The sequence below is a fragment of the Carcharhinus amblyrhynchos genome, chromosome 3, assembly GCF_965287045.1.
Source record: "Carcharhinus amblyrhynchos chromosome 3, sCarAmb.v2.hapA, whole genome shotgun sequence".
Classification (NCBI taxonomy): domain Eukaryota; kingdom Metazoa; phylum Chordata; class Chondrichthyes; order Carcharhiniformes; family Carcharhinidae; genus Carcharhinus; species Carcharhinus amblyrhynchos.
The window spans coordinates 70,423,532-70,444,721 of NC_137326.1; the positions used below are offsets into that span (position 1 = coordinate 70,423,532).

A 21,190-nucleotide genomic window follows, 5' to 3' on the forward strand; every position below is an offset into this window, starting at 1 on the left:
TGGCAGAGCTGTTACCCAGGGGAATGGTTGTTGCCCGCTATGTACATGGGGGTATAGCCCCTTTGAGGGAACGAATTGGATGAGCTGGGGTATGGGGTGAGCTGGTTGGGAGCCATCCTGAATGGGCAGTCAACATTTGGAATATGAAACGAGTAGACTGAATAAAGACCTGTGTCCCTGATGTCTGACTGTGGAGTAGTTCTTGAGGAGACATCTCAGCGCAATGGGAAGTAAAACATCTGGCATTTTGAGAAGCCAGAAAAACCAATGGAGAAAGCTTTTCTAGAGTTGTGTATGGTATTAAAGGGACACTTCGCACCAACACTGCTGCTGATTGCAGAACGGTTCAGGTTCTACAAGTGGGATGATTTGGTAGGCAAGGGAATTAAGGGTTATGGGGAGAAAGCGGGAAAGTGGAACTGAGCCACTTCAGATCAGCCATGATCTTATTGAATGGCGGGGCAGGCTCGAGGGGCTAGATGGCCTACTCCTGCTCCTATTTCTTATTATCAGATGGAGGACAAGACCATCAGCAAATTTGTGGCTTTCCAGAAGAAGCTCATGGAGCATTGTGACTTCAGGGTTTTCTTGCAGGATGTACTACGGGACTGCTTGTATGTGGCCTTCAGCAGGAAGCAATTCAGCAGAAACTATTGACAGAACCGCATCTGGAGTTAAGAAGGCATTGGAAATTGTGGTCTCCATGGAACGAGCTGATAGGGAGGCAGCAAATTTAGGCATTAACTCCAGGGTACACAAGGTTACAGAGACACCGAAAGCCGGTCATGGACTGAGGAATGCAACCTTTGTGGCCGAGGAGTGTCACAGTGTCCAGCTGTTGGACAAAGAGAGATCAGTGCTTGAACTGCTGGAGTCCCAGGAGAGTGTGAAGCTGAAACAGTCAGAGTTTAAACCCAGGAGGAAGTAGCAGGTGGTCAATATAGATGAGGACAAGGGGTTTGTGGCATCTGTGGATATTACAGAGCAGACTGAGAAGACACAGTTGAAGTTAAACATTCTGTCGGTACAAGTTTACATTTAAAGCTTATTAGTGTCACGAGCAGGCTTTCATTAACATTGCAATGAAGTTGCTGTGAAAATCCCCTTGTCGCCACACTTCGGCACCTGTTCACGTACACTGAGGGAGAATTTAGCATGGCCAATGCGCATAACCAGCACTTCTTTCGAACTGTGGAAGGAAATTGGAGCAACCCAAAGAAACCCACGCAGACACGGGGAGAACATGCAGACTCGGCGCAGATAGTGACCCAAGCCAGGAGTCGAGCCCAGGTCCCTGGCACTATGCTAACCAATGTGCCACCGTGTCACACTGTGCTGTGGTGAAGCGGTCAGGTTCTCGGCAATGCCCAAAGGTGAAGGCAAACTAGTGAAGATGGAATTGGACACAGGGTGGCAGTGTCATTGATCCCAGAGTTGATATACAAAGTAAAGTTGAATTATCTACTGCTGAAGCCTGCGGACATCATTCTGAGAATATATACAGAACATTTGGTTCCTCTGAAGGGCTATGCCTCGGCCAAGATGCAGCTGAGGGACCAGTGTGCACAGCTGCCTTTGTATGCGGTGAAGGGGGACCATCCCACATTGTTTGGGTAATCTTGATTGAAATAATCGGTCGAGTCTGAATGACATTTTGGAAAAATATAAGGTGGTGTTTAATGGAACCCTGGGATAAATGAAAGGAGTTAAAGTGAATTTATGATTGAAGCCAGGTATATACCTGAAGAGCATGAAGGCACATTCTATGCTGTATGCGATTAGGCCAAACTCAAGAGGTTAGTAGGTTTGGGGGTATTGGAACCTGTGTTGAGAAAGCGGGCCATACCCATCATTCCTGTAAGACCAATGGCTAAGTGAGTCTATGTGGGAATTGTAAAGTCACAGTGAACCCTAACCTATGTGCGGATCAGAATCCATTGCCCCTAAATAAAGACCTGTTTAGTGATCTTGCTGATGGTCAGAAGTTTACCAAGATGGATCTCTGGCAAGGATATTTGCAGGTGAGGGCTGCAAAAGACTCTCAGCACCATTAACCATTATCACCCGAAAGGGATTATTCCATTCTAAACAATTATCCTTTGGGATCATGTCGGCCCCAGCCATTTTTCAAACGGCAATGGATTAGATTTTGAGTGGTCTCCCAGGAGTACAATGTTACTTGGATGAATTTCACAGTAACTTCACTACAGTATTAATGTAAGTCTTACTTGTGACTTTATATATAAACTTTACTAATCCTGATGAGGGGGTTCTACAGATGAGGAACATTTGCAAAACTTAGAAGAGACATTGAAAAGACTGCAGGAATAGGGGCTGCAAATTAGGAAAGACAAGTGTGAGATTTTTAAGGACTTGGTCAAGTACTTCAGTCACATAATTGACAGGGAAGGATTGCAAAAGGCATTGAAGAATCTAGCAGTCATAATGAAAGCACCAAGACCGGGAAACATGTTCCAGCTGAGGTCTTTCCTGGGACTTATAAATTATTATGGCTTAGTGATGCCCTGGATGTTGTCATGGAACATTTTGAGTGATGCTTGTCTCCGCCTTTCCCCAGCCCTTTACTGCCTTTCCCTCTATCCAACATGATCTGCACTCCCATTTCAGTCGATAATCAATCACGCTGTTTCAAGGGGGATTTTACATTCAAACAGATATGAATGACCAGTCAAACATTTTCAGTGTATGGTACAATAGGTTAGATTTTCCTAGCTGTATCACTAGAGGAGACTTCAGGCCTATGTATTTATCCCTGGTCATAAAGAGAATTGCTATTTATTTGAAGCTTAATTAAGCCAGTGAACTGGAGCACATGCAGAAAACAAGGCAAGTGGATGTGTTGACAATAATGACAGCAGCAGGTAAAATTCAAATCCAATTAATAAATCTGAAATACAAAGTAATAGTGATTATGAAACTTCTTTCGATTGTTATAAAAAAACCCATCTGGTTCACTAATGTCCTTAAAGGAAGTCTGCCATCCTTATCTGGCATTGCCGACATGTGACCCCAGAGCCACAGCACTGTGGCTGACTCTTAAATGACCTTTGAAATAGCCCAGGATAGGCTTGTCCGAAGTACGGCCTTGGGACCAAGATAGAATCATAGCATTATAGAGGTTTACAGCATGGAAACAGGCCCTTCAGCCCAACTTGTCCATGCTGCCCTTTTTTTCAAAACCCCTAGGCTAATCCCAATTGCCCCCATTTGGCCCATATCCCTCCATACCCATCGTACCCATGTAACTATCTAAATGCTTTTTAAAAGATAAAATTGTACCCGCCTCTACTACTACCTCTGGCAGCTTGTTCCAGACACTCACCACCCTCTGTGTGAAAAAATTGCCCCTCTGGACACTTTTGTATCGCCCACCCCCTTCTCACCTTAAACCTATGCCCTCTAGTTTTAGACTCCCCTACCTTTAGGAAAAGATATTGACTATCTATCTTGTCTATGTCCCTCATTATTTTGTAGACCTCTATAAGGTCACCCCTCAGTCTTCTACGCTCCAGAAAAAAAAGTCCCAGTCTATTCAGCTTCTCCTTGTAACTCAATCCATCAAGTTCCGGTAGCATCCTGGTAAATCTTTTCTTCACTCTTTCTAGTTTAATAATATCCTTTCTATAATAGGGTGACCAGAATTACACACACTATTCCAAGTGTGGTCTTACCAATGTCTTGTACACCTTCAACAAGACATCCCAACTCCCATATTCAATGTTCTAATCGATGAAACCGAGCATGCTGAATGCCTTCTTCACCACTCTGTCCACCTGTGACTCCACTTCCAAGGAGCTATGAACATGTACCCTAGATCTCTTTGTTCTGTAACTCTCCCCAGTGCCGTACCATTAACTAAGTCCTGCCCTGGTTCAATCTACCAAAATGCATCACCTTGCTTTTGTCTAAATTAAATGCTATCTGCCATTCTTCAGCTCACTGGCCCAATTGATCAAGATCGCATTGCAATTGAAGATAGCTTTCTTCACTGTCCGCTATGCCACCGATCTTGGTGTCACCTGCAAACCTACTAACCATGCCCTCTATATTCTCATCCAAATCATTAATATAAATGACAAATAACAGTGGGCTCAGCACTGATCCTGAGGCACACTACTGGTCACAGGCCTCCAGTTTGAAAAACAACTCTCTACAACCACCCTCTGGCTTCTGTAAAGAACAGTAAGAAGTCTCACAACACCAGGTTGAAGTCCAACAGGTTTATTTGATAATGAACCCACAAACTTTCGGGGTTTGCCCCTTTGTCAGATGAGTGGCTTATTTAATCTCCTTTAATCAGGACTCTTTACACAAACCACATTTCTTACTGTTAGGGTGATACAGGTATCACCCAATGCCTTGTGTCACAAAGATGCCTCAGGAATGTCTGATCTCAGGCAGAGTCAGAACATTTTCAGGCATCTGATGTGAATTCTAAGATGGTCATATGGCTCCCTGCCTAGACTAATGAGGAACCTAATTCCTCATGCCTTCATCACCTCTGGATTTAACTATTCTAAAGCAGCCCTGGCTGGTGTCCCACATTCTATCCTCCATAAACATGAGCTCATTTAAAACTCTGCTGTCCATGTCTTATCACACATAGCCCTGTTCCCCTAGAAACCTGCCGATTTACATTACTCCCAGATCAACCAAGATTTTGATTTTAACATTCTCATCATTGTTTCCAAATTGCTCAATGACTCACCCCTCCCTATCTCTGTAATCTTCTCCAGCCCCACATTTCTTTGAGATACTCACACGATCTAATTCTCTTGAAAGGCACCCAGTTTAACCATATCACTTTTTAATTATGCCAGCACCTTAATCTCTGGAATTTCCTCTCTAAAAGCCTCCAACTTTCTATCTCACTTCCCTCATTTAAAACAATTCTTTAAAAAACTGTCTTTGACCAAGTGTTTGCTCACCTGACCTAATATTTTCTAGTGTGATTTGGTGTTAAATTTAACTTTATAATATTCCTGTGAAGTACTTCAGAGTGTTTGATGTTAAATGTGTTAAGTCCATGTAGTTCAGTTGAATTTATGCTTCTAACTTGCTATCATATTGCTCATAATGCTCTGTGCAATTGTGTCCATAACTCCTATCTGTGTAATTGGCCCAACCCTGCCCATTTGTCTAATTGCTTTTCTTCCTCAAACTATTTGTCTTATAATGTGAATTTTTCATCCAAACCCCACAACCCCAACAATCCCCAACTGTCCATTAAATATTTGCCTGCTGTCATACTTACCCTCTCCATAAGGACAAAGTGCCTCTCCAGTGGAGATGATTCCAGCTGTCATCATAGAACCCTTCTATACCTTCCTTTTAGCCACACAGGGACAAGTCTAACCTGTCTCACCAGCCTGGTCTAGTATGATCCAGAGAGTGCTACCCTGGAAGTTCTCCTCCTTAATCTAGAATTAGCTAATCCATCCGATCCTGCTATATGCTCATAATAATAGACAGCTAATGTTATCATCTCATAAATCAGGAATCAAAAACAATGTGTTGCTCCATTTGTCAACATTAAATCGGTATAGATTGATAGTTGATTTATACACCTCAGTTGTGGCTTATTTAATCTCCTTTAATCAGGACTCTTTACACAAACCACATTTCTTACTGTCAGGGTGATACAGGTATCACCCAATGTCTTGTGTCACAAAGATGCCTCAGGAATGTCTGATCTTAGGCAGAGTCAGAACATTTTCAGGCATCTGATGTTAATTCTAAGATGGCCATATGGCTCCCTGCCTAGACTAATGAGGAACCTAATTCCTCGTTCAAGATCCCTCAGGCAACAGGGCTGCTCAGAGCATCAAACCCCAATGATGGGAAGGCTTAATCTCTTCCCTTCACTAGAGCTTTCCTCCAGTGAACATCAATGGGACATCTCTCTTGGGTGTCTATTTCCATCCCCAACACCATGCAGTGGGAAGTCTCTATATCCCCAACACCAACACACAAGAGCATATGCAGTCCTCATGGCCCCATCAAGCCTGCTCCACCGTTCAATTCAATCATGGCTGATCTTGGGCTTTAACTCCATTTCCCCATCTACTTTTACATAAGAACATAAGAAATAGGAGCAGTAGGCCATCTAGCCCTTCGAGCCTGCCCCGCCATTCAACAAGATCATGGCTGATCTGAAGTGGGTCAGTTCCACTTTCCCGCTTTCTCCCCACAGCCCTTAGTTCCCCTGTCTCTCAGAAACCTATCTACCCGTGACTTAAATATATTTAGCAAGGTAGCCTCCGCCACTTCAACGGGCAGAGAATTCCAGAGATTCACCACCCTTTGAGTGAAGAGGTTCCTCCTCAACCCCATTCTAAACTGCCCCCCTCTTATCTTGAGGCTGTGCCCTCTAGTCCTGCTGTCCTTTCTAAGCGGGAAGAATCTCTCTACCTCTACCCTATCCATCCCTTTCATTATCTTATAGGTCTCTATAAGATCCCCCCTCATCCTTCTAAACTCCAACGAGTACAGACCCAGTCTATTTAGTCTCTCTTCATAGTCCAACTCCCTCATCTCCAGTATCAGCCTAGTGAACCTCCTCTGCACTCCCTCCAAGGCCAAAATATCCTTCTGCAAGTGCGTCAACCAAAACTGCACACAGTAGTCCAGCTGCGGCCTCACCAGTACCCTGAACAGTTGCAGCAAGACCTCCCTGCTTTTATATTCTATCCCCCTCACTATAAAGGCCAGCATACCATTCGCCTTCTTGATCGCCTGCTGCACCTGCAGACTGGGTTTTTGCGACTCATGCACAAGGACCCCCAGGTCCCTCTGCACTGCAGCATTCTGCAGCCTTTCGCCCCTTAAATAGTAATCCCTCCTACTATTATTTCTGCCAAAGTGGATAACCTCACACTTGCTAACATTATACTTCTTGTTCCTTACTTCTCCGAGACACCAAAATCTGACTTTCCCACTCAGCGATGCAGGATTCGCATCCCTCTATGGTAGAGAATTCCAAATATTTACAACTCTTTCAGTGAAGAAGTTTCCCCTCATTTCTGTCCTAAATGATCAGTCCCTTTTAGATACCCCAACCACTGGAAACAATCTCTGAGCATCCATCCTTCCACACCCCCTCAGAATTTTGTAGGCTTCAATGAGATTGCCTATCACTTTTTAAAACTCGAGAGAACATAAACCCAGTTTACTGAGCCTCTCATCATAGGATAGCCCTCTCGTCCCACTGGTCAATTTAGTCAACCTTTGCAGTGCCGTCTCCAATGCAAGTATATCCTTTATTATATGTGGAGATTCGAACTGCAGCTGTATTTCAGATATGGTCTCACTTAAAACCCTATACATATAGCAAGACTTCTTTATTCCTTGACTCCAATCCCCTTGCAATAAGGGCCAAAATGCCACTTACCTTTGTAACTACTTGCTGCACCTGCATGCTAACTTTGTGTTCCTTGTACAAACACACCCACATCCATTTCAACATCAATAGTTAAAAGTTTCTCATCTTCTAAAAAATATTCTGACTACCAACGCCACATTATTCCTGAGCTTCAGAAAGCTGCACTTGGCTGCTCAGTACCGGGGTTCATGTAAGAACAAGGGGTGAAGGCCTTGTAGCATTACCACTAGTCTATTAATTCAGAAAATTAGCTAATGTTCTGAGGACCTGGGTTCAAATCCCACCAAGGCAGATGATGGAATTTAAGTTCGATGAAAAAAATTATCTGGAATGAAGAAGCTACTGAAGGCCATGAAACTATTGTCGATTGTCATAAAAAAACAGTTGGTTCACTAATGTCCTTTAGGGAAGGAAATCTGCCGTCCTTAACTGGTCTGGCCTGCATGTGACACCAGAGCCAAAACAATGTGGTTGACTCTCAACTGCCTTTGTGCAAGCAGGGATGGGCAATAAATACTGGCCAGCCAGTGATGTCCATGTCCCACAAATGAATAAAAAAATGTAAATGGACCTGGGGATCTAAGTCTGTCTTCCTCCTGCGGACCTTTAACCAGCTCTGTGCAGATGTCCTGAATCTGTTAATAGATCTCTTCTCTTTGGCTCCAGCATAATATTTGGAACAACACAGTAATCCCCCCTTAGCTCAGGCAGAATGGCAATAAGTAGCACAAAGTGTACCATCACTTCAGGTTCCAGGCTCAGCAAAACAAGGTGTTCAAAGGCTCCAGTTTGTTTCTGTCGGGTTAACGCTCTGCTATTTAAACACAAGCACAGTCCCATACTGGGGCAGATGTGGAGACAAGACATTAAAAATCCAGAGTTTTCAGAGTTCTCTCGCGAGGTCACAAGAGAAATGAATTTGACTGAGAAATCATGTCTTTCATGATCAATGTGTGAGTTGACAGCTCTGTCATAACTAGACCAAGCAACGTTGGTCTTGTTGGTCTAGTAACACACTGCTTATGGAAGGAGACTTGTACATGTTTTAGGAATCTCATTCTCTAAACCAATCTATAAATGAACAATTAGATTACCCCAGAGCAATCTTATTGCTATTCCATTCCCCTTTCTAACTTTTGCAGGTTTTCTCCATTTCATTCTTAAAGTTTCAATGTCAGGAGCAGATGGATTGAAATAACAATCCATTTTATTTTTAAGCTTCTGTATGTCCTGTCTGTGACCCCTCACTTATCTATAGCACCCTATCTACAAGAAGTATTCCTGTTTATATCACGCTTCACCTCCTTTCTCATCTTCTCTATCCCTCTATTTCAATTCTATTCAATTTTGTTAATTTTCCATTCCTGACCAGAATAATTGATTCTGGTTATTTTCCAAACTGTTGGCATTATAATAAATGCAGTCCTATATTTTTTAACTACTCCAAAGTAACCATCAGGCTTGGAAGGCTAAAGGGCCTATTCCTGTGCTGTACTTTTCTTTGTTCTTTATCTGCCAGTATCCCCTGTTTATAAGCAGTGAAGCTGATTTGACAGCACTACTCAACATACTGATCATGTTTTGCACATTGACTATGTTTACCATTGGTGGCCATGCCTTAGCTGCTCTGCAGTGCCCCAGTAAAACTCTCCACTTTGTCTCTTCTCTCCCTCTCCTTTAAGATGCTCATTAAAACCTACCACTTTTAGTACCTGTCTTAATATCTCATTAATGACTTGGTGTCAGATTTTTCTTGATAACGATCCTGTGGAGCAACTTGTGGAGTTCTGACTATGTTGAAGTCTGTATATAAATGCAAGTTGTTGTTGTCATCTCGTCTTAGGTTGGACATTTTCCACCACTTAGCACAAACAGCGTACAATGCACCAAAGTCAGACTATAACCCCGACAATCTCTGTATGAGTAGTCTTTGTTAAATCCTGTCCTTCCAGATTTTGTGGTTATTGAAGATTGGGAAATGGAGACAGGAACCAAAATCTAGGAACTGAGAAACACCCAGTCATCACTGGATGAGATAATAATCCTTTAAAAGGTGGTCAGTGTTTCAGTAGGGGAGCAGTTCAGGAACAGTGACCACAATTCAGTAAGCTTTAAGGTACTCTTGGATAAAGATAAGTGTAGTTCTTAAGTTAAGGTACTAAATTGGGGGAAGGCTAATTACAATAATATTAGGCAGGAATTGAAGAATGTAGATGGGGGCAAATGCTTGAGGACAAATCAACATCTGGCACGTGGGATGCTTTCAAGTGTAAGTTGCTAGGGATTCAGGGCTGGCACATTCCTGTAAGGATGAAGGATAAGTATGGCAAGTTTTGGGATCCTTGGATAACAAGAGATATTCTGAGCCTAGTCATATGGTCTGGCCTACATGTGACACCAGAGCCCTAAATTGGATCTCCCTTAATCTGGCGCACATATAATTCCCTGAATTTGCACCCCTTTATTGTGGAGTCCACTAGATGTAGACAAAAATCGTAGGTAGAAGGACTTGAATGAGGCACTCACTGAGTGATAAAGTGGGCAGCGCGGGCTTGTAGGGCCGAAGAGCCTGTTTCCTGTGCTGTGCTGTTCTTTGTTCTTAAACAGGAAAAGGAAAGCTAGGAGGCTGGGAACGCATGCAGCAAGTGTGGAATACAAGGAAAGTAGAAAGAAACTTAAGCAAGGCGTAAGGAGGGTTAAAAGGAGTCATGAAAAAGCATTGGCCAGCAGGATTAAGGAAAATCCCAAGGCTTTTTATACATATATGAAGAGCAAGAGGGTAGCCAGGAAGAGGGTTGGCCCACTTAAGGACAGGGGAGGGAATCTATGCTTGGAGCCAGAGGAAATGGGTGTGGTATTAAATGAGTACTTTGCGTCAGTATTCACCAAAGAGAAGGATTTGGTGGATGATGAGTCTGGGAAAGGATGTGTCGATAGATTGAGTCATGTTGAAAGCAAAAAGGTGGTATTGGGGTTCTTGAGAAACATTAAGGTATACAAATCCCCAGGATCTAATGGGATATACCCCAGAATACTGAGAGAGGCAAGGGAGGAAATTGCTGGGGCTTGAGAGAAATCTTTGTACCCTCACTGGCGACAGGGGAGGTCCCAAAGGATTGGAGAATAGCCAGTGTTGTTCCTTTGTTTAAGAAGGGTAGCAAGAATAATCCAGGTAATTACAGGCCAGTGAGCCTTACATCAGTGGTAGGGAAATTATTGGAGAGGATTCTTCGAGACAGGCTTTATTCCCACTTAGAAATAAGTGGACGTATTAGTGAGAGGCAACATGGTTTTGTGAAGGGGAGGTCATGTCTCATGAACTTGATTGAGTTGTTCGAGAAAGTGACAAAGATGATTGATGAGGGTAGGGCAGTGGAATGTTGTCTACATGGACTTCAGTAAGGCCTTTGACAGGGTCCCTAATGGCAGACTGGTTTGGAAGATGAAGTCACATGGATCAGAGGTGAGCTGGCAAGGTGGATACAAAACTGGCTTGGTCAAAGAAGCCATGATGTGGAGATTCCGGTGTTGGACTGGGGTAAACAGAGTAAGAAGTCTCACAACACCAGGTTAAAGTCCAACAGGTTTATTTGGTAGCAAAAGCCACTAGCTTTTGGAGCACTGCTCCTACATCAGGTAAGTGGGAGTTCTGTTCACAAACAGGGCATATAAAGCCACAAACCCAATTTACAAAATAATGGTTGGAATGAGAGTCTTTACAGATAATCAAGTCTTAAAGGTACAGACAACCTGAGTGGAGAGAGGTTTAAACACAGATTAAAGAGATATGTATTGTCTCCATCCAGGACATTTAGTGAGATTTTGCAAGCCCAGGCAAGCCGTGGGGGTTACAGATAGTGTGACATGAACCCAAGATCCCAGTTGAGGCCATCCTCATGTGTGTGGAACTTGGCTATCAGCCTCTGCATGTGTCGTGAAGGCTGCCTTGGAGAACGCTTACCCAAAAATCAGAGGCTGAATGCCTTTGACCGTTGAAGTGTTCGCCAACAGGAAGAGAACACTCTTGCCTGGTGATTGTCGAGCGGCGTTCATTCATCCACTGTCACAGCGTCTGCATGGTCTCCTCAATATACCATGCCTCGGGACCTATTTTCCTGCAGCACATCAGGTAGACAACATTGGTTTGAGTTAAAAGTATATGTACTGTGTACCTGGTGGATGGTGTTCTATCTTGCAACTTTGCCCACAACTTGCCTGGGCTTGCAAAATCTCACTAACTGTCCTGACAGGAGACAATAAACATCTCTTTAACCCGTGCTTAACCCTCTCTCCACTCACATTGCCTGTACCTTTAAGACTTGATGACCATATTTTCCAACTATTATTTTGTAAATTGAGTTTGTGTCTTTAGATGCCCTGTTTGTGAATTGAAATCCCACTCACCTGATGAAGGAGCTGTGCTCCGAAAGCTAGTGGCTTTTGCTACCAAATAAACCTGTTGGGTTTTAACCTGCAGTTGTGAGACTTCTTATTCGGTCAAAGAAGACAGAGGGTAGCAGTGGCATGGTGCATTTCTGAATGGAGGGATGTGACAAGTGGTCTTCCTTAGGGATCAGTTCTGGGATCTTTGCTGTTTGTAATATATATATAAATGATTTGGAGGAAAGTGTAACTGTATTGGTTAGTAAGTTTGCGGACGACACAAAGGCTGGTGGATTTGTGGATAGCGATGAGGACCATCAGAGGATACAGCAGGGTATAGATCGGCTGCAGACTTGGTCAGAGAGATGGCAGATGGATTTTAATTTAGACAAATGTGAGGTAACGCATTTCAAAAGGTCTAATACAGATAGAAATACACAGTAAATGGCAGAACTCTTAGGAGTATTGATAGGCAAAGGAATCTGGGTGTACAGGTACATAGATCACTAGAAGTGGCAATGCAGGTGGAGAAGGTAGTTAAGAAGGCATATGGCATGCTTGCCTTCATTGACTGGGGTATTGAGTTTAAAAATTGACATATCATGTTGCAGCTTTATAGAATTTTAGTTAGGCCGCACTTGGAATATAGTGTTCAATTCTGGTTGCCACACTACCAGAAGGATGTGGAGACTTTGGAAAGGGAACAGAAAAGATTTACCAGGATGTTGCCTGGTATGGAGGGCATTAGCTATGGGGAGAGGTTGGAGAAACTTGGTTTGTTCTCACTGGAGAGACGGAGGTTGAGGGGCGACCTGATCGAAGTCTACAAGATTATGAGGGGCATGGACAGAGTGGATAGTCAGAAGCTTTTTCCCAGGGCAAAGAGTCAATTACTAGGGGGCATAGGTTTAAGGTGTGAGGGGCAAGGTTTAAAAGCGATGTACGAGCCAGAGTTTTTACACAGAGAGTAGTGGGTGCTTGGAACTCGTTGCCAGGGGAGGTAATGGAAGTGGATATGGCAGTAACTTTTAAAGGGCGTCTTGACAAGTACATGAATAAGAACATAAGAAATAGGAGCAGGAGTAGGCCATCTAGCCCTTCAAGCCTGCCCCGCCATTCAATAAGATCATGGCTGATCTGTCGTGGCTCAGTTCCACATTCCCGCCCTCTCCCCATAACCCTTAATCCCCTCTCTTATCAAAAACCCATCAACCCGCGTCTTAAAAATATTTAGCGAGGCAGCCTCCACCACTTCAACGGGCAGAGAATTCCAGAGATTCACCACCCTTTGAGTGAAGAAGTTCCTCCTCAACTCCGTTCTAAACCGCCCCCCCCCCCCTTTATCTTGATGCTGTGCCCCCTAGTCCTACTGTCTTCTTTGAGCGGGAAGAGTCTCTCCACCTCTATCCTATCCATCCCATTCATCATCTTATACGTCTCAATGAGATCTCCCCTCATTCTTCTAAACTCTAACGAGTACAAGTCTAGTTTATTCAGCCTCTCATAGCTCAACCCCCTCAACTCCGGTATCAGCCTAGTAAACCTCCTCTGCACTCCCTCCAAGGCCAAAATATCCTTGCGTAAGTGCGGCGCCCAAAACTGCACACAGTACTCCAGCTGCGGCCTCACCAATGCCCTATACAGCTGCAGCAAGACCTCCCTACTTTTATATTCAATCCCCCTCGCTATGAAGGCCAGCATCCCATTCGCCTTCCTGACCACCTGCTGCACCTGCAAGCTGGGTTTTTGCGACTCATGCACAAGGACCCCGAGGTCCCTCTGCACCGTCGCCTGCTGCAGTTTTTCGCCACGTAATAGTCCTTCCTACCATTCTTCCTACCAAAGTGGACCACCTCACACTTGCCAACATTAAATTCCATTTGCCATTTCCTGGCCCATTCGCCCAGCCTATCTAGATCCTTCTGCAGACTCTCCACACCCTCCGCACAATTTGCCTTTCCACCAATCTTGGTGTCATCAGCAAATTTCGACACCCTACACTCGGTTCCCTCCTCCAGATCATCTATATAAATGGTAAATAGCTGAGGCCCCAGCACCGACCCCTGGGGCACTCCACTAGTCACCATCCGCCAATCCGAATAGCACCCACTGACCCCCACTCTCTGCCTCCTATTTGACAACCAGTCCTCTATCCACGCTAACACCCTACCCCCAACTCCATGTCCCCTGACCTTCTGCAATAGCCTCTTGTGAGGTACCTTGTCAAACGCCTTCTGAAAATCAAGACAGACCACATCCACCAGCTCTCCTCTATCCACCACCCTAGACACATCCTCATAGAACTCCAGTAAATTTGTCAGACACGACTTCCCTTTAATGAAACCGTGCTGCGTCTGCTCTATCAAGCAGTTCCCCTCAAGATGCCCCCTCAAGATAGGATGGGAATACAGGAATATGGTCCCCAGAAGGGTAGGGGGTTTTAGTTAATTCAGGCAGCATGGTCGGTGCAGGCTTGGAGGGCCAAAGCGCCTGTTCCTGTGTTGTAATTTTCTTTGTTCTTTGTTCTAAAAGCCATGCAGGGAATGTAAACTCCCAGCTTCAAGCTGCTGACTCAACCCAAAACAAGAACTAATAAAATCAACCATTTCAAATCCAATTTATTGTGCCAAAATAATCAGAGATTTATATATATATATTTGTATATACATATACACAAAATCAAGAATACAGAAAAATTGCAGTCATTAAAAATTCCCTTCAGATCCACTTATCATGTGTTAACAGATTTAAATCAAAAACTTCTTCATTAGTTCAATGGAAAACATTTCATTCACCACCAGAATCAGACATAACCTGATTTTCTTAAAATAAAAGTTTAGAAATATATCTATACTTCAAATATTCTTTTGAAAGAGCAACTTACAAAGCATTTTTCAGATCAAAATGAATTTCAAATGCTGTTTTTCCTTTTCATTTATTAGACATCAGGTTAATTCCCATATCAACAGCATCACCAAAATTAAACACACCACTTCATAAATCCTCGATACAGGTCAGTCACCGGAAAGGGAAATGATTGGCACCAAAATGATTGTGGGATTCCTGGTACGATACCAGAAAAATCTGGGATCTCAGAGCAGGATGTTGAAGAAGGATCAAAAATTAATTGAATCTCATCTAATCAAAAAAACCTCAAGATTCTGTGGGCAGAATGTAATGTGATGTGTCATTCAAGCGAAGAATAAGACCTAGATTCATAAAAACAGAGGATTGAATTCCCATTTACTGTGCACCAAGATTCCTGCAGGAACTGCTACAAACAATAGAACGTGATGGGCAAGAATTCTGACACACAGAGCAGGAGACAGAACTTTCCAGAAAACACGGAAGAGTATTTCAAACACTTGCTCCAGTTGAGTGCAACAATAGCGTGTCAAGTTTAAGATATCTTTCCAATTGTTTGCTCCCACTGGCTCTGCATTATTGATTCTTCAAATGTTACCCTCAATGTCACCTATCAATTTATCAACTTGCACAGGATTCCTCATCAAATAAGCAAATGTTGCAGCAAAATATTACTGCTGAAAAGGACCTACAATCCCCTGACATTCCTGTATCTGACCTCAGGCACTCTCAAAGCTAGTGGGTCCCCCTGTGTAAGCTGCATTCTGACTAGGCCCCTGTGACCTAGCACACAAAACACAGAAAAAAAACAGCAACAGAAATGAGCAGAAGACACATTGAAACATCTTTAATTAAAATATCAAAGCTTGAAATGAGTCTCTAAATGATAAACCCACTCAGTCGAAATAACGTCAGTGATCTAGATGGAAAACAAGCTTCATCTTTAAGGCATATGAACAACTTTAGTGACTTCTACCTGATGAGGACTAAACTCTCACTGGTCCAACTATCTGGGAGTTAATACAAAAACTCTGAAGCTGCAGTGTGGGGCCTCAAGATTACAGCTGACACAGACTAGAACCAAAAAAAAGGAATGATGTCAATGGAAAGAGAGGAAAGTCATTAATTGATTATTTATTTACAGGGATATTGAGGCAATATATACATAATTTCCAGATTATATCTTTGCCCACTCACACTTGCGGGCTCATGAAAGTCAAAGGGCAGCATACTGAAGGATGGTCAGTATGAATATTGTTGGTCTAACTGAAACTTTCCACACACCACAATCTCATTCTCCATCACTTCAACGAGGGATCAAGAGGTGATTCGATGTCATCCCTTCGGAAACAGATGTCAACTGACAGCATGTTTGAGCCCAATGGACCTCTCAACTCCCAACGTTAACTTGGAAGGTTGCCAAAAATAAATCTGTTGCTTTTCTATAGTAACTTGACATTTCTCTGCAGCTCATGCAAAAAAGTACAAAATGTTAACATCAGAAAAACAGATAGAATATACAAAGGGAGTGTGAGAATAACAATAATCAAGAGTTTCAGAGTCAAACATTAGATTTACATGGAAATCCATAGACAGTCTTGTTTCAGTATTTGTTGTTACACTGTGCAGCTCCTGTGATAGCCTCTGCTATCATGATTCCAGATGTGGAGATGCTGGCATTGGACTGGGGTAAACACAGTAAGTAAACACACCAGGTTAAAGTCCAACCAATTCACTTGAAAGTAAACCCACAAGCTTTCGGAATGCTGTTCTTTCGTCAGGTGTGTGGAAGTTTCAGCGTTCCGAAAGTTTGTGGGTTTACTATCAAATAAACTGGTTGGACTTTAACTTAGTGTTGTGAGACTTCTTATCATGATTCCAGTACATTCCCAATTACTGCATTAGGACATTCTCGGCTGGAGAAAGAAGCCAACACGTGTTCAATCTTCACTGAGTCAGAAACACCAGCCCCACTACAAATATGTTACCAAAAATAACTTCTGGGAAAAGTTTTTCCAAGCAGCCAAACCTTTCTCCAATCTTCAGACTCCAGACTCAAAACTCATCTCCCTTGATCAGTTCATAATTAAAAATGAGAAAAAAAACAATTAATCTTGATTTGAGTGGTGTGAGGTCTGTGATGAGTAGAATTTATGAAAGGCAGAGATTGTAGCTACCCATCCTCTAAGCTGCTGAATGTCATTCAGACAGGACAGTCCAAAGGTTGGAAATGGTACATTGTTATTTTAAAGTGGAGAAATACAAAAATATAGTTTATGATTTGGGAAAGGCAGATAGTTCATTTTGGTCTCAAAAGCGATCAATGTTTGAGCAGACTCTCAGGGCAGATGGATAAACTCAACTTTATTCACAAGTTTCACCTGCGCCCACTGTTGGTTCCCAACTGGAATGAGGGACATCAAAGTGCGAGGTACTGGTTACAGTTAGAATTTCTATCCCTGCAGCATCCAGCAAGGAAAGAGCTTCATAAGGTGAGGGATGGCTACCACAGCACATCAATGGAATGAAGGCTTTTAGCACACCAAGGTTGAAAATTTAAATAAGCAGCCTTTGTAATCCTCAGCAGAAGGGAAACTCACATCTGGAGGATATCTTTCATTGCCCAGAACGATTGTGATGACTGGGCAAAACACTTGTTACTTCTCCCAACTGAGAAACTGTTACGCGACCATCGATTAAAATAAAATTCAGCCCATTTAATTCTAACTAACAAAACCAAGTCAGTCCTGCACAACAAGAACTGAAAAGGGAACCATGACGGAATGTTGGTTTCTAACTGACGTGTCTGGATATAATTGGATGTTAGTTCAAACAAGAAACAAAAACCCCACAAAAGCACGGCCTTTAACCAGGAATCGCTCACATCAACACATGGGGCATCTGCACATGATGCTGCCCTCCCAATCATAAGAGGCAGCATTACATCATTGCAAAATACTATAAGAGGATGTTCCACCTCTTGATAAGGGCTGCACCAAGCCAGCCACGAGGCCACTATATCCAGTACAGAGATAAAATGTTGGGAGTATCTGCTGCTCACACTCTAATCTGGATTCTTTACATAAAATGGGTCCAAAAGGAATACAGCCAACCATTAGAAACCTAGAGAGCAGCCTGGGATATTAGGATGTAGCAACACTGTCCTCATAACAAAACACACCCTGCTCCACTTCAACTAACGCAGGAATGGCAATGTCCTTCAGGAGACAGATATGATCTGAGACTCAGGGTATAAAGGCCAAATGGTGCTGAACTCCAACCTTGGGCCTCACACTGGCAAGTTTGTAGTAGGTGTAGTATTGCAACAGTCCAATGTAATAAACCAACTTTATGTGTCTGAACACTTTACAAACTTGGATTTAATATTTCTAACAAGGACCTGGGACCACTGTGCTGCAATCACATTAATGATAACAGACAGAGCTCTCACACAAAGGATCTCAGTGACATGATGCAAGTCGACACAATGCTCGGGCCAGTAGCTGGGTGTCTCACTCAGACACTGGGCTGAGATTGTTAGCTGTCATGGGAAAGTTGTTTGTTCAGAGTTGGGCAAATGTGCCCAATTTGTGGAATCTTTCTATTGCAACTACAGATAAACCACAAGCATGATTTCACAAAGTGACAGCCCCCTTTACTGCAACGAAAAAGGCTGAATCTGCAAAGTCATTTAATTACACAAATAGACTCATTCAAAACATTATCCAATTAATCAATAGGCAACAATAGTGCAAAGTTTTCCCTTATTTCACTGAAAATTGAAGATCTTAAACTGAAGTCTATAATACATAGTCAAAATCAAACATTTATCAAGTATTAAAAAAAATATTTTCATCCAGTGTGTACAGAATACAATCTCAATAAAGGCAGAGGCAGTGATTCACTCAGTAGATAATGTCAACATCATAACTAAATACCTCAGGTTTAGGAATATGTTGTTATTTGCATAAAAAGTTACTTAACCCGCATAAGGGACTTTCCAATAATAAACAGACTAGTCATCCGCGATACTGCATCAGAAAGTAACAGCCAGGCTATCAGAGGATTTGGTTATACTTTCTCCAGGAATATTTGACAAAGGGACTCAAATACTAATTACAAATGACTGATAAATGAAAAGGACAGCCTAGACCATCTATAGCATTTGCAGCAGAATCCAGATGTGTGGTTATTATATCACGGACTGTATGTGAAGATGGTGTTGATCAGCGGCGCTTCCCAATGTGAAACTCTGCCTTTTTTTAAGGATTTTGTACAATTCAGTCCTAATAACTCTCTCCAATTTTCCAGTTCAGTCCCAATAACTCTATCCAATTTTCCATTGGAGAACAATGACAATGATACAGAATATTGGTGCTAAAAATGCAGTCAATGGGTAATTGGAATTGAACAATTTTGAATTACGATGCATTGATCTCAGGAAGGGACCACTGAAAAACAAATATGATGTCAATGATCTTACTGCAGTGACTGAAGTTTGTGTGGAATGGAAGGATAGAAGGTAAAACTAGAGGCAGAATACCAATTTTCCCATTTCTTATTATTACCCAGCAATCACAAATATAGCAGAAAGATGCAGATGAAGTAATGAGGTGAGGATGAATGGGGCCCAATGGTATAAGTCATCATGATTGGCTGGATTAGCAATGATGATATAGTGATTAATATTCAATGCAATCAACATAAAAATCAAACATCACTGGAGAGAATTATATGTGCTTGGACAGTATTCACTAAAAAAGTATTCTAACAATGACTGGCTTCCTTTGATTGGATCTGTATGAAACTGACTTAGAAAATTCCAGATATGTATCCCATTAGTCTTTGAGAATTCTTTTTTAATATCATCATTGTTCTTCTTCCAGCCACCTTTTACAAAATACCTTTCCCAGTTGTTGTATGGAACTGGGTAGAACCAGTTGCTGGACATGTACAAAATCCCTTTGCATTCTTTATTAAGGAAACCATCGAGATGACTAGTACCGCACCACTGCTTCAACAGTCGCGTTATGAGGTCAGGACCCTGATGGCCCCAGGCTGCACCATCGTAATTCTCTACGTAATCTCTGATGCACATCTTGGTAAAGGAATGATTCCGGCTAAATCCCAAAGCTGCACCATTAGCGTAATTTTCTGATTGTGCACAGATGAAGTTTCCAAACTTCATAGGCTTCAGTGATATGATATCCGTGTCCAAATAGATTCCTCCAAACTTCCACAGCAGTGCTATCCGGCAAGCATCGGATAGCACATGAACCCAATAGATTTCTGCTTCAGAATCAACCTGTGTAATAACAGAATAAAGACACATCATTTGCAAGTTTTGATATTAAACTAGTCCTTCCCTCCTTTGCTCCACAAGACGCTCTCTGGTTGAGGATCAATAACTGAGGACACTTTGTAGCAGCCTGCAAAGTGGGATATGTGGATAGGAGAAGCTGACCTAGTTTAGCTTTAAACTTGCCTGGTCTTTTGATGGAGAAAAGCTGAAGCCCCTTTTCCCTGTTGCATCCGACAAGGTCTACACTTTTAATTTATTGGGGAAATGGAGGAAATGTCACTAGAGCCAATGTCCTCCAAACATTTCACAGAACATATGCAAAAAAAACCTTAAGTGAAAAATGTACAAAAGCAATACATCAGGCTTCAGATCAAACTATAAGCAAGTGAGAAATTCTGACCACATTATTGATGTGTTCTACGACTCATGCTGAAATATTGCTTGTTTAACACAGAAGCATGGTTAGATATTGCAGAATGTTAAATATCACTGAATGATCATTAAGCACATACTCAATAGCTGATCTTACTCTCACATATTGGATCCGTCACTAAGATAGGTAAAGATACAGCTTACAGTAGACTCACTCAGATGTAAACAAGTTATTAAATTTGAGTTCATACACTGTTGAGTTCGAAAAGGACATGTTTTAGCCTGAATGAACTCAACATTGAAACACTACACAGGATTTTAGGGCCTCACTCATCCCAAAATTGTAAAAACCAGCCCAAGGTCAATAGACCTTTCCATAATCTGTCCCTTGTCTGCTCCGATTCCCGTAGTGGGCAGGTTGGGAAAATTCCAGCTACTTTTTTTTTATTTGCTCATGGGATATGGAGACTGTTGGCTGGGCCAGCATTTATTGCCCATCCTTGAGTGTATTTAAGAGTGAACCATATTAGAATCTTAGAATCTCTGCAGCGCAGAAAGAGGCCATTTGGCCCATTCAGTCTGTACCGATTCTTCCATCCCAAATCCCATCTGCATAACCCCATATTAATTTATACATCTTTGAAGGCTAAGGGACAATTTAACATGGCCACACCATCTAACCTGCACATCTTTAGACTGTGGGAAGAAACTGGAGCACCTGAAGAAAACCCACGCAGACGCAAGGCCAGAATTGAACCCAGGTCCCTGGCACTGAGGCAGCAGAACTGCAAAACTACTGAATTGAAAAAAAAATGAGGCAATTCTGCCAAGCAAGTTACTCCCTCCAAGTGACCAGGAGCAATTAA

General features: G+C 42.5%; 1 protein-coding gene across 1 annotated transcript in view; it reads right to left on the reverse strand.

The window, feature by feature from the left end:
* Window positions 1–14,385: 14,385 nt before the first annotated feature.
* LOC145340572 (lactosylceramide 4-alpha-galactosyltransferase-like) overlaps window positions 14,386–21,190 on the reverse strand; it is a 70,502-nt gene continuing 63,697 nt past the window's right edge. The window contains exon 3 of the mRNA XM_080185044.1: window positions 14,386–19,955. Coding sequence (XP_080041170.1) covers window positions 19,368–19,955 — 588 coding nt within the window. The 3' untranslated portion in view covers window positions 14,386–19,367. The remainder of the gene's footprint in view (window positions 19,956–21,190) is intronic.